The 14164-nt window shown below is 41.1% G+C and overlaps 1 protein-coding gene and 1 long non-coding RNA gene across 3 annotated transcripts; one reads left to right on the top strand and one right to left on the bottom strand.

The window, feature by feature from the left end:
* Positions 1-6386: 6386 nt before the first annotated feature.
* LOC104422515 lies at positions 6387-13383 on the top strand. Its single transcript, XR_721213.3, has 2 exons — positions 6387-6757; positions 12968-13383. It is a non-coding gene; the product is annotated as an uncharacterized LOC104422515 (long non-coding RNA).
* On the bottom strand, positions 9250-10635 carry LOC104422514 (transcription factor MYB48). Of its 2 annotated transcripts, none has more exons than XM_010034860.3 (3): positions 10421-10635; positions 10196-10325; positions 9250-10056 (listed from the first exon to the last, which is right to left on the bottom strand). In XM_010034860.3, exons 1-3 carry the CDS (start codon positions 10533-10535, stop codon positions 9552-9554), a joined length of 750 nt encoding a protein of 249 aa, XP_010033162.2. In that variant the 5' UTR covers positions 10536-10635; the 3' UTR covers positions 9250-9551. The 2 variants fall into 2 exon arrangements, with proteins under 2 accessions (XP_010033162.2, XP_010033161.2); XM_010034859.3 differs by having other exon boundaries at positions 10392-10629.
* Positions 13384-14164: the final 781 nt, after the last annotated feature.

The following is a 14164-nucleotide window of genomic DNA, read 5'->3' as shown; positions in this document are numbered from 1 at the left end:
CCTAAACTAAAAAGATATTATCCTGTATCTAGCGGTCACTTATGAAAGCACTTTGCTCCATAGAGATAATCTTCAGAAGCCATGGTTTCAGCCTATTTGCTATCACCTTCGTAATAATCTTGTAATTAAAATTGCATAAACTAGTAGGTCTGAATTGGGTGGTATTCTCATCATTTGTTACTTTAGGAATGAGAGTAATATACATTTTGTTAGTCTCTGGATTGAACGTACCTTGGCTAAACAAAGACTCGACCATGCTAAAGATGTCTTCATATATTATCGGCTAATGACTTTGGTAGAATAGTCCATTAAATCCATTTGGACCTAGCGCTTTTGTAGCCCTTACTAGAAAATAGCAGTTTTATCTTCCTCTTTAGAGACTTGTTTAGTCAAAGTTTCATTCATCTCTTCATTGACCACTAGTTAATACTGGCCTAATACAATTTGATAGTTTCTACTCCCCACTGAGGTAAATTGAGATTAGTACAAGTTTTGGATATGTTGCTTGATGGTTGAAGGGTCCTGGCTCCAAGTCTGGTCGTTGATTTATAGCATAGATATTTTGTTCCATTGTCTTATTTAAACTGTTGCAGCATGAAAGTACTCAATATTTTTGTCTCCTCATTTCATTTAGTTAATTGTAGACCACATACACCAATACATTTATTCTTGTCTCCATAATTCTTCTATTATTGTTACAATGTTGCTAAATTTCTCCTTATTTTCCTCCCCTTCAGCACCATTAGTCAACTCTATGAGCCTTAATTTGAGCGGAATGATCTATTTTTGGGCATTCTAAAATTTTTCCCTGCTCTATTTACTTAATTCAGTAGCTACTTTCCTTGCTTTTCTTGCAAAGTTGGTCTAGTTGGCTTTATTCTCATTCCAAGCTCACTTGACCACCTTTTCATACTCAGGATCCTCCAGCTAATATGCTTCAAATCAGAATGTCTTCTTGCTTCATTTGGATCCAGAGAAAGTAGAATCGAGTTATGATGCAATCCTATTGTCAGTAGTGTAAAGGCCTCCGCATTTGGAAAAAAAACTTGCCATTCTAGATTGTAAATTGCCCTATCCAATCTCTTATTAACTAATATATTTCATTCCCTATTGTTTGACCATGTATAAGCACAACCTTTGTTTTCAATGTCCATCACTAAACAAGCATTCAGAAACTCTTGGAAAGCTACAATATTATAACGGTTCACCTCTCGACACCCAATCTCTTTCAAATGATATAACAATTAATTAAAGTCTCTTATGCATAACCAAGGAAATGAATCGGCTAAATTGCTAAGTTTCAAGGACTGCAGCTACATTTGTTTCAGCATTTGCAAAGGGCTTTGAGTCTAATGCAAATGCTGAAACCCAAAGCTATTTGGGGAAATGCAATTGTATTTGGTAAATTTTTTTTGTAAACGGACTTTGAGTTGAATGTGCATTTGGTAAAAAAAACTTTCATAATGGGTTTTGATGGGTATAATATATATATATCTTATTTTTCTTTTTTTGAAAATTGAACTAAACCCTTCGTTGGACTGGCAAACGACTATGGCCGCTGGTTGAGGTTGCCCGAGGTCAGGCAACCTCTGACGAGGGTCACGCGACCTAGCCGAGGGTCACCCGACCCAAAGGCCGCATGACCCAGGCGACAATTGCCTGGGTTAGGTGACCACAAGCGAGCGTCACGCAACCCGCCCGAGGGCCGCCGGAGGTCGCCCGAGGGTTGCTCGACCCAAGGGCCGCGCCACTTCAGCCGCCATCGCGCAACCCTCGCGAGACCTAGGTGAGGGCCGCATGCGACCGCGAGACCCAGGTGGCGGTCGCCTGGGTCGTGAGGCCCCTAGGTCAAACGACCCTCACTAAGGGTCGCTCGAGGTCAAGCGACCTCCGACGACCCTCGGCTGGGTCGCGCAACCCTCGTCGGAGGTTGCCCAACCTCGGGCAACCTCAGTCGACAGCCACCGGCGCCAAATCTGGCTCGCCGATGGTCGTAGCCCTCCGCCAGTTCGGCAAAGGGTTGCCTACTTTTTCAATTAAAAAATAATAATAATCAGGGCAAAGTCGGAAATATGAAGAATTAATGAGGATAGTTTTGGAATGGAAAAAATAATTTCAGCATTCGGCGAAATGCTGAAAGCGGAAAGCCGGCTACAAGGTTGAACCAAACGGTCTAGCATTTCCCCAAAGGGCTTTCAGGCCTAAATATCCATTGGAAATGCTGAACCAAACGCAGTTTGCCATAGCCTTAATCTATCAGGAAAATTGGTTGATTCATTTAGGAAAGATACATGCATTAAGTTGCCACTCTTTAGGTCATTGCATTAAATATCAATAAGCTTCCTGGAACTAAACTCCACTTCCACTTTAACCTCCCCATTCCACATAAGTGCTATGCCTCCCGCGATACCGACTAGACTGATGATAAAAAAATAATCAAGTTAAGGATGTCTCCTTACTCTCTCAACTACATTAGTTTTATTCTTGGTTTCCAAAAGAAAAACCAAATTGAGCCTTTCATGAGCCACTAAGGCTTTAAGGTGCTAGACTGTCATGAATGTGCCTAACCCCTAATAGTTCTAGTTCAATTTTTCTTTCTTTTGGTGGCTTATTACGGCTAGCCCCAAAGCTTGTGTTTGGACCCCTTCCCATGATTGAATAGGGGCATTAAAAAGTTATTCCTCATCCATTAAGAAGATCAATGAGGTCTTTTTCTCATAGAGACTGACAAGTTTTTGTTTCTTTGTCACTGAACTTTTGTACACTACCTTTTCTTTCTTGGATTTGCCTGTATACATATCATTGCTTTTTGAATAAGGTAGTAATACTGGATTTTGTTGTGTTTTTTAACCACTGCTCATAGGTGCATATTATGCCTTTCTTGAGTCTTCCATAAACTCATTTTCAATGGAATTTGCAATAACAATTGCCATTTCATTATGTTCAGCTTCTTCTGTTCTCAAGGGCTCTTTGATAACAATTGTGGGAGTTTCCAGCACAATCTCTTCATTCGTAGCAAAAAGTTCAATTTTCCCATGAAAGGTCCTCCATATGGACTAAATTCTCTAACTTGTGTCTTTGACCACGAGCCATATCGACCTGGTTTATCTTAGGCTAGTCTTGTTTCTTCACAAGGTATTTCTAAATAGAAGTTTGTATAATGTCCTATACAACCACATAAATAGCAAAAGCGTGGAAGCCTTTCATATTTAAAGTCTTACCATTTTTTTCACCCACGTTGATAATTGTTCATGTTTTAAGGGGACAAGACATGTTCAGCCGCACCTTTTCCTTTTCACTTTTGAGCAAATTATTGTTCCTTACCTCAAGTTTTACCTCCTTAACCTTCCCGACTTTAGAGGCAATGAGATGCACTGAATCTTTAGTTACTCTAGCATGAGGGAGGTCCAAAATGTGCATCCAAAACACATAATGCATGAACTCATAGCAATGTTCAGGTATGTTTAGATCTCCTTCTTGTAGGACTAGTAGGTTACTCGCAAAAGATCATGGTCCAGAATCTAATACTCTTATTTTCTCTTCAATCGAACTAAATAAAAAGGAAAAGAAACCATATTCTATCAACTTATATTTGACTGAATCTGTCTTCCATGCTTCCTCATTGTGCTAAGAAATGCTTGGAAATTGACATTTGGCTTTGAATACAACTTCCCATAGAGAGTTAGCTCATTCTTTTGTTTTTCTTCCTCTGGAATTTTAGCTCCTAGTTCGCTTATATCCTCTTCGGACCACAGAACTCCCATGCACCTACGTAGGGCGATCAGTCTAAGTTGGTTATCATCCACTCCTTTCATCTCTTGCGAGCTATGTTAGGTTGCCTGAAAGTGAGAAGGTTTTGGGTAATGGTGAAGGGAGCTCTGGGATGGGTGAGCACCCACATTCAATGAAAATTTGGGTTCAATGGTTGATGGGTTTGAGAATGGGTATATGTTTGTAACTAGGTTTTGCTAGGTAATGTGATTTGGACAGGGGGTAGCTATCTATATAATGGTTGTATTGGGATCAATAGTGTGGGAATCTCCCTTTGATGATTAGATCCAGCTTCAATTAGTTGTGAGGGGACTTCATTGCATCTAGCTATGCCACGAGGGAAGATACAGAAAAAGATGCGGTGATTTTTTCATTCCAAATGGATCACATAGAAGAATAAGGATATGGATGGCTAATCCGGTGGAGGAGGCACCGATTCTTCCATGAAGATGGAGATTTAGGGTATAGGAAATTAGAGTTTTGGGTAGAGGGCATATTATCGCCAAAGGGATAAGGAGAGAGCTCAAACAAGTTGAGAGTTGTTTGCAAGGGATTCAAGCCTTGGCCTTCAAAACAATAGACTAATGGTAAATACTTCACAGAAGAAAATAGTCAAAGCTATATTTATTTGAAAAAGAAGAAATTACTGTCAATTTATGCACTTTTTCATTAACATTCGAAATTATCTTTTGAAAGTAGGAAGATTGATCACAACGCGATAAGGGTTGTCACTAGTAAACTAGTTTACCCCAAATACGCTAACTAATGATAGTGCTATACCACAAAATATATGAGGATACTAAAATAATCATACATTGTCACGCAATAAATTCTAAATTTCATTCTAAAAAATATAGATTTACGAGAAAGAAATCCACTTAACTTAATGAACGTGGTTTACTATAGATAATTTGGTAACCTAGTGTTGTGAAAATTTACCTTCACCTGATGGTAAGATAACCTTGCCATGGTAGACTAGCCAAAATCGGTTTGAGCAGGAAAAATCGTAAAAAGAAATTTGCACCAAATAGAAAAATTTAGGAAAATATCACAAATAGTCCCTATATTTTTACTCAATGTCCAATTTCGCCCTGAACTTTGATTGGCTCAATTTGGTCCCTGAACTATTGATAAATGTCCGATTTAGTCCCCGAACTTTCAAATGACTCAATTTGGTCCCCGAACTATTAATAAAATGTCTGATCCGGTCCAGGTCCGAACTTTCGATCGGCTCAAGTTGGTCCTCCGAACTATGATGAAATGTCAAATCTAATCCTTCGTTACTTTTTTTCTTTTTTTCTTTTCCTTTTTTTCCTTTTTTTTTTTTCCTTTTTTTTCCTTTTTTTTTTCGCTTTCCCGGCGGGAGGGCCGGGCGTCCGGCGAGGGCCCTTCGCCGGCGTCCTCGCAAGCACCGGCGAGGGGCTCTCCTCGCACGCCGGCGAGGGGCCGTCCTCGCCGGCGCTCGCGCGCGGGGCTCTCCTCGCCGCATCTGCGAGGGAGAGCCCTCGCCCGGCTTGCGGGGACGCCGCGAGGGGCCCGCCCGACGCCGCCGAGGGCTCTCCCTCGCAGACGCCGGCGAGGACGGCCCTCGCCGCATCCGCGAGGGAGAGCCCTCGCCCGCTTGCGAGGGACACCGACGAGGAGCCCCCTCGCCCTCGCCCGACGCCGGCGAGGGGCTCTCCCTCGCAGACGCCGGCAGGGACGGCCCTCGCCGCATCTACGAGGAGAGCCCTCGCCGGTGCTTGCGAGGGATGCCGGCGAGGGGCCCTTGCCGTACGCCGGGGAAAGCGAAAAAAAAAAGGATAAAAAGGGAAAAAGAAAAAAAGAAAAAAAAGAATAAAGGATTAGATTTGACATTTCATCATAGTTCAAGGACCAACTTGAGCCGATCGAAAGTTCAGGGACCGGATCTGACATTTTATTAATAGTTCAGGACCAAATTGAGTCATTCAAAGTTCGTGGACTAAATCGACATTTTATCAATAGTTCGTGGACCAAATTGAGCCAATCGAAAGTTCAGGGACGAAATTGGACATTGAGTAAAAATATAGGGACTGTTTATGACATTTTCCCAAAATTTACATATTTTTGGGGTTGCTCTTATTGGATATCTGATTATATGTATACATACAACGGCAATATCATATGCGCATCAAAATTGATGACAAAAATATCGAGATGTCAAGAGGGAAACGCATTCCAATTTCACATTTAAATGGTAGCCCTCGATTTTGGGTACATTTTCTATGGATGTCATCATTGCCTCTTTTGTCTTAAATTTCCAAAAAGAAAAGAAAAAGATGAGACATAATAACTATTTTCAAGTCAACATTGGGCGAGAAAAATGACATGGAGTTGACATAATTCCTTAGAGAAACTAAATAACATTTAGGATCGTTGAGATGCAATTTGCATCATTGAAAGTTGCAAGCAAGTCAAAGTCATTATCATATCCGACTATCACGTCCTCGCTATCATATCTTTCTACTGTAGTTATGGCCAGTCAGTAGTCACTCCACAATCAACACTAATTGCAAAATAACGACCGGCGCAAGATTTCTATGTTTTAAGAATGGTCATATTTGCATGCCATAGGATTAGGAGCGGCGGATCAAAGTCGGCACCAGTCCGAATATCCTCTTTTTCCCGTCAGCGAAGGGTTGCTCGGGTCGGGTCGGGTCGGGTCCGATTTTGACCGCTTATCATTGGATTTGGGCCGGTCCACGGCGATCTGGGCCGAGCGCGAAGGCCTCGAACCGAGATCGGAACGCCCGCCAAAACGAGCGACGAAAGCCGAACTGTCGAGAGCTCAACGGCCATCGCCTACTCCCGTCCGTCACAGCGTTCCTCCGTTCTCTCCCTCCGCTCCGCCGTTCCGATCGTCGGAGTAGCAAGCAGCGAGCGTAGCTCCGGCGAAAATGGCGTCGCCTCTTGTTCCCTTCGGACCGCCCTGGCCTAGGGCTCTCGATCCGGACACCGCGCGGAGGTAATCTCCATTCGATCTCTCCTTGCTTTCTCGTTCGGTTACGGCTCGGCCGTCGGTACGGCGGTCGTTCGCTGCGCGCGTTTGCGCCTGACGGCTCGTTTCTTTGAACGGGCGCGCGTCGCGATCGATGGATTCGTCGCCGGTTTCAGTTCTATCTCCCGTGTCCTCCGTTGGGCCTTTGCCTTTTCTGGGGAACCGCGGGTCTATTTCTGACCTAAGCGACCGTCTTCCCGGACGTATGTCCATGTCATTCCGTGTCGCGTATGAACTCGATTGAGTTACTCGGTTCGTGGCGCGATCGCATTAGGACACGATCGGTAGGGGTGAGCGAGTGTTCCGTGCTATTTGGTACAAATTGTATGGAGGAGTTGGTTGTTAACAGCGGAGATCGTATGCCAGATAGGGGTCGAAGGAGGGCCCCTTCCTGAATAAGGTCTCTGTGATCGGTAGACTTATTTTAGAGTGACTGGTGACGTGTTTGGATTATCATTGCTGGCTTGATTGTGCTGAATATGAATCAACTTTCCAGAGGATAAAGTTTTTTATCCGTGCCAGTTTGCGTGGATGTATGTCTGACCTTTTCTTGGCCAAAGAATGTGTCCAGAAGTCAGATATTGTGGAGAGGATTCTGCCCGATTGAGTGGTGGAGGAAGAATGTGCTCCCAATTAGAGTCTGATGAATGATGAATATCTAATGACCAAGGTTTTAATGCATAAATTTTGTGCTGGCAATTGAGAAGACAGGATGGAGTCTTAATAAATGCAGATTCGAGTTACACTGAATTTTGATCTTACTAGATACGGCTATATGGGCATGAGACTGCCTCAGTTCTTGCTAGAAATCCATTAGGCTGGGAAAAGATAAAATTATGGCTTGGGATTAGCATTTGATCGACTAGACGTTCTGCCAAAATAAAGCAATAGCATTCTTGTATTTCCAGTCTGGCTGTCCCTATCTACATGTGCAAATACTTGATCAATAGCAGAAGAATTATTTCTCTAATTTGGGTGCAAAGATTCCTCAAATGAGTGAATCATTGAAGTAGACCTCTAATTTCTGTGCTCCATAAGATGAAACTGAAGTCAGAGATCATCGCAGTAAAATTCCAATTGGAAATTGAGGTTTTTGCAAAGAATCATTAGGTGAATTCATGACTGATCTAATGAAGTAACGGATTAAAATGTTAATCTCTTAGTGGGTATTATCATCCTGCTTCCCTGGTAATATGTGGATTTCCATGGATGATAAAACTGCTGTCACACAGGATTAAAGGGGAAGTCCAGATCCAAATGGGGGAACATGTAATATGAAGGAGTCTAAGTTGTCTTTCTAGAGATGCCTAATGTTTCTTCTTAAATTCACGTTATTATAATTGGGTAATTTTGGATCAATGTTGACAGTTAAGTTGTGTACCTTGGTAAAGCACTGTGGGTCCTTTCTGAAGGAAACAATTGGTTGCAGCACCAGATGCTTCATTCTATACATCAAGGGTGAAATAGTTCTTGGTCCACCACCACTTATGAATGGCAATGCAAGATTTTAAACACAGTTAGCGTTATATGAACATATGAGACCAGCATAATTCATTTCTTGATGATAAGTGGCATATTCGTCTGAAAATAAACTTTACCTCTAATAGATTTAAACATGTCTTGGTTTTACACGGGAAAAACTTGAATAGGTACTTTGCACTTTTACTCTCCTTGAAGACATGAAAGGCCATAATATGGTTTATTATCTATATTCTGCGATCTTTTCCCGTTTTAGATGCCTTTTTATTTATTTATTTATTTGTTCGAAATGGCTACTGGTATAAATCATAGAGACATTAAATAGTGTCAAGGTGGTGTTACTGAATGTAGCAGATATCTTTTCCTTTACATTTGGCTTTGTTCTTCTCAAATTTCCCTTTCCTTATTTTGTCTATTGAGTAGTAATCGTTGTCTTCACATAGCCTGTCATAGACCAGGCTGGGTAAAAGGGGAGATTTTTCCTGAGCATCTTCACAAGTGATAATGTTTTATTGAGTTGAATATATACTTTAACGATATCTCAGTGAAACGTACAAAATCCACTCAAAATGGTTAATATTGGTGGGATGCTTTGTTTAAATGGTTTTACACTTACTCTACATAAGAAACACCAAATAAAGTATGTCTGTCAGCGGATGTGCCTGCTAAAATAAAGGGTCTTGAGATATCTTGTCTAGTCATGTATTTCTTTATTCATGGTAGGATATTCTACTTTATCCCGCCATATTCATTTTGCTCTAGCTTCTTTAGTTGGAATTACTTAGTGGTTTTACCTTGCAACTATTGCCAGCATTATCTGGACCATGGATTTGGTTATAGTGGTAATGATGCCCGAGCTACTAGCACTGGAAAATCAATTAGATGTGATTATTTCAGGCATATTTGACAGGATTTGGTCATGTTAAAAGCGTGTCGACTTTTTGTTAAGCATTGGCTAAAATAGGAAGGCTACCATTCCCTTAAGGAACATAAGAGGAGTTGCAAATCTATATTACAAGAAACCCATCAATGGGATTACTACCTCATTGAAGATCAATGAGGTTATTTTTCCTGCTTTATAACAAAACATTATCTAGGGATGAAGGACTCCAGCATGCATGAAATGACAGGCATTTCTGTGGACTGAGACCTATCTTCACATCTTATACTAAACCATGCTATACGGGTTAGTGCTGCCTTATAAAGATACTGCTTAACTGGAGAAATATTAATTAATGAAATTCTTATCAACCAACAAAGGACCCTCTCTTGACTCCTGTATTTACCAGGAAGAGTAATGATTGCTCATGGAGAGAAGCATCTCGCCTTCTTCTTCATCCATTTTCCAGAGTGAGTCAGAGTATAATTCCCATGCTGGTGAAGCCATTTGAGGACAGGTGAAACTGTAACTCTCATCACTAAAGCAGTTGTAAGACTGTGTGATATCATTAGTCTCCTCTGAAGCAGTAATATCTTTCCATATATCATCCATGGAGTCCCCCTTTTCATGGTCTTCTTTTTCTTCACTCTTCTTTCTTGTTGGAGTTGATACATTTGGACCACCTGTGTCATAGTAGCTTACTTCTCCAGTTGCTTGGAAGGGTAACAAATCAGCAGGAGGATTGTTTGATGTGGATGAATAGCAATTAGAAGATGATGATGATGATGATGATGATGGCGGAATGGGATGTTTCCTCTCCTGAGCTTTTTTCCTCATATAAGTTCTCCAGTAGTTCTTGATTTCGTTATCTGTGCGTCCCGGTAATTTACGAGCAATTCTGGACCATCTGCATCACATAAGTGCTGTACTTTAGAAGAAGTAGATAAGCAACATTTTGAATTTGTTCAATGCATTAAGAACTGTAGAGCGGTATAATATACTGGCTGATAAATTGAAGCTAAGAATAGATAACAAAGTCTTAGGACCTGTTTCCCCATTTGGCATGAAGTTCAACCACAAGTTTCTCCTCTTGAGGTGTCATCTTCCCTCGCTTGAGACCTGGGTGGAGGTAGTTAACCCAACGTAACCTGCAACTCTTCCCTGTTCTGTTCAAACCTACATCAAAACCATGCTATCAGTGGTAGCCCCTTCCAAGAACCTTTATCTTCAAGATAAGCCTACCTATTATTTGTCTCCCGCCACCTTCAAACCTGAAACCTTGGCTATAAAATCCCATCGTCGATCTCCAAACAAGCCCACAAAGCAGACCAGCTTGAAGTCCTCCTGTTCTGTCCATGGACCCTTCCGGATTTCTTCTTGCGCCATCTTCTCTTGTATCTCGTCTCTTTCACTTATGTCTGATAAGGAAACCTGCTTTAGGTATTCTTTTGTATGCAGATATCTAGGTATCCTCTAGCTATATATATTAGCAAGTTCCAGTGTTGAATCTCTATGCGATAGCCCCTATTCTTTACATTATCATATTTCCATCTTCATACACTGGTGCAAGCACTTTATTTTCTGATAGGCACCTTATGCATGTGACGTCAGATTTATGCCTATATAACCCGGGCTTGCAAGTGATACGTTGATGTAGCTTTCATAGTGGAAATCCTCAGGTTCAGAGAGGATGTATTTTTGCTTTTCTAACTGACTATACAGTTGGCTACTTTTTGAGTCTGATCAATGTTGTTTGAGCCAAAGATGCCGTTGAGATGAATGTTGACATTTTACAAGCACCCTGTAAGAAGATGTGATGTTCTGGAATGAAGTTATTTTTCTAAATTTGTGGTTCTTGAGTGAAAGTTTAGACAGAGGACATGTAACAATTTAGGTGAACAGACTGTGAATTAAAACTAGTGTTTAGCATGACCTGAGAACTAGCAGCCAATATTCTAATTGAAAGGGACTAGGTCTTCTTTGCTTTCAAATCAAAATGGGAAAATGATTGTCGTCCCTTGACTTCTGTGAAGGCCACTAGTTAGCAGCCAAGTGAAGTAAATGATAAATGGCAAGATAGAAAGCAAGATTTCGCTGCTTAGGTGTCTCTTAGGTGACTGTTCATGTAACAAGAGTGCATCATTTTTTTGGACTCCGTCCTCATACGATAAGTGAACTTCCTACTTGAAAGAGCCATCGACCAAGAAATGTTTATTGCCTTTTGCTGCTCTCTAATGATGCTTAATGTGAAATAACTAAAGCTGCACAAAGCTAGTAAAATATGTCATATGAATGACTAAATTATTTAGAGTTTAATTGCTACTTTGCTACTGAGGCATTCAGTCAGTCGAAGACAATTTAAAACCCTGAAAGCTGCAATTAGTTTATTTAATTGGAGGGTAATCTAATTGCGTTGTATATCCCAGAAGATTCACTGAAAAGGTGGATTCTTTTGCGCTGGTGGACTCATTTGCATTATACTACTATCCATAGTGGTACTAATCAAAATTCCCATTTAATATGTAAAGTTTGTGCAAAAACTGCCTCCATAATCTCCACCTCCACTCAGAAAAATAAAAAAGCGGATAGTGATGAACTTCCATTTATGTTAACTTGACAACAGAAAAGGTAATTGCATGCTAATTGTGGATGGTTGGCTTTTTCGTATGTCCATTTGTCAAGCTCTCCTTCTCTTCCTCAATCTTGATCGTTGCATTACATTTGGATTTCAAGACCAAATGGATTTACGTACAAAAACATATGAGACATACTTTATCTAATGCCAGCATCTTTTTGAGGCAAGAGGTGCTTATGGACTCTTAACATTGAATTAAATAAATATTCTAGTTTATACTGTCTGAAGCTTTAGAAAGCTTATGATAAGCTTTATCTGAGCTTTAGAGTCACTATAGACTTGTTAGAGTGAAGACATGCATGTGTTTTAAATTCAATTGTAGTTGTAGATGTTTAGAGCAGAATTTGAAAAACGACGTTTCTAAACTACTTTGAGTAAAGTACTTTTTGTTTTTGAACGGTCCGGTGGTACTAGGGCCGGCTTTCCTGCACCTCAACTGGTCCACTTCCCCAGGTGAACTATGAGTGCATTCCTCTGCATCGGCCCGGTGCATTAAGATTTAACTATTGAAGTGGCCCCAACAAAACTTGAGGCTAAAATCACGAGGAAAGAATCAAACTCCCTCGCTATCTAAGTTAATACCTCGTCGGTGAGGGAAGTACTCTTTTTAACTCAGTAATGAGATAAATATGCTTATAATGCCTGAAAATTGGTTTTGATTACACGTTTGCCTTTCGTGATTAAGATCTAGTCTTTACTTCAACGGACATCTGTTGTGCTCTCTTAATATCCATGAAGTACTTTCGACTTGTACAGTAGTGAAATATAGCTCCGATAGAGTAGAAAGAACTACTTGTGTTGATTTTTAAGTTAAAATTAAACTTCCTTTGCACTTGCTTTGCTCATATTACAAATTTATTTTGGTCTTGGCGGTTGTCTCGGTTCATTCTTCTGGAGTTGTCCTCAAAATGACTTGACAACGTGTACCGGGTTTTAGATTTATTTAGGAATGTGCACAGCTGTCATTGTCTCGCGATACTGTGGTGATGCGATTACAGTGCGCCGTGTCCATTCCGTGTTCTCCTTTTCTTCTGTGTTATTTTAATATTTAATTGACGATGTGCATTGAAAGCTGGAGATAGGGTGAGCTTTGTATATTATATGGCAATGGAAAATGTAAAGTGAAATATGCCACCATATGCCTCTCTTATACTAACGACAATTTGTGTGGTGGTAATGCTAGGACTGTATCCAGCATTGGACGATGAGCGATGGAAAAGAAAAGGTTATGGGAAAGGCAAAGAAAGGGGGATGGTGGCTCCTCGCTTCAGGGCTCTCGAAAGTGGAGTGGAAGGCTTTGAAGGAATTGCCAAAAGAGGAACCCGCGTGACGTGGATTCCACTGGTTTATTGGCCACTCCACTTATTTTTATCTCTGCTTAATATATGTAAGCCTCTCTCTCTCTCTCTCTCTCTCTCTCTCTCTCTCTCTCCTTCCGTCTGTGTGGCTCTTTTGATTATGTGAAATCAAATTGTACAAACAGGTATATTTGCGGGATAGATCAGATGCAAGTGATGGGTGAACTTATAAAAAATTGCCGCATGGGGTCGTGAACCAAATACCATTCGTAGATGTATACATCTTTGTACGTGTTATGCATTTTGTGTGCACACCTGTGCGTAGGAAACTACGTGGCAGAACATTCGCAAGCAGTAGGACCTCACTACTTAGTGTTGAGTCGGTGATCGCGTGGCCTTGAGGATCGAGCAGATATGCGTACATCACATGCGATGGCGATGCAGAATCCATGCGTATTATATCTTTACACTTGTGCCCCGCGTGTCGATGCTGGTTATAAGTGTGTTATGGTCTTTATCATAAAGTATGGAAGTGTCAATACATTACTTTGTCATGAAGTGGTGAAGAAAAGGAAGAGCGGCCCAAAATGTTGTGCCAGCGTACTTGTGAGACGGTCGCAGAGGCATGCTTTTAGGGTTTGAAGAAATATTCTGATCCTCCTGGCTTGGAGTGATTCGTGCGGTTTGAGGCTTGGAATGATTCGAGGGGAAAGGGAGGGACCAGACATTGATTTTTAGTAGGTCTACTAGGGAATAATGATGGTGGAAGTCCTTTCTGTACGAGCATCATTCATCACATGGACATGCTCAACTGTTCAGTTATCCTAACTCTTAACTTTTACTTTTGACATCGTAAAAATCGCCGATGTTGGCGGAGAACCTTTGCCGTTACCTTTTATAAAATCTGTGAAAGAACTGGATATGTTACTTCATCTCTCCTCTCTCTCTCTTTTTTCTTTTTCCCAATGTTCGTGGGAATTTTCATGTTCCCATCTAGAGTTGTCCATACCGCACTTGGTTCAAGATAAGCTAGTATTAGATTGAGGAGGGTAGATTGAGGGCCCATTGGTTTTATGGGAAAT

Source organism: Eucalyptus grandis, chromosome 10 (genome assembly GCF_016545825.1).
Source record: "Eucalyptus grandis isolate ANBG69807.140 chromosome 10, ASM1654582v1, whole genome shotgun sequence".
In the NCBI taxonomy this organism is placed as follows: Eukaryota; Viridiplantae; Streptophyta; class Magnoliopsida; order Myrtales; family Myrtaceae; genus Eucalyptus; species Eucalyptus grandis.
Note: the sequence above shows the minus strand (reverse complement) of the source record. Positions and strands in the feature narration are given on the sequence as shown.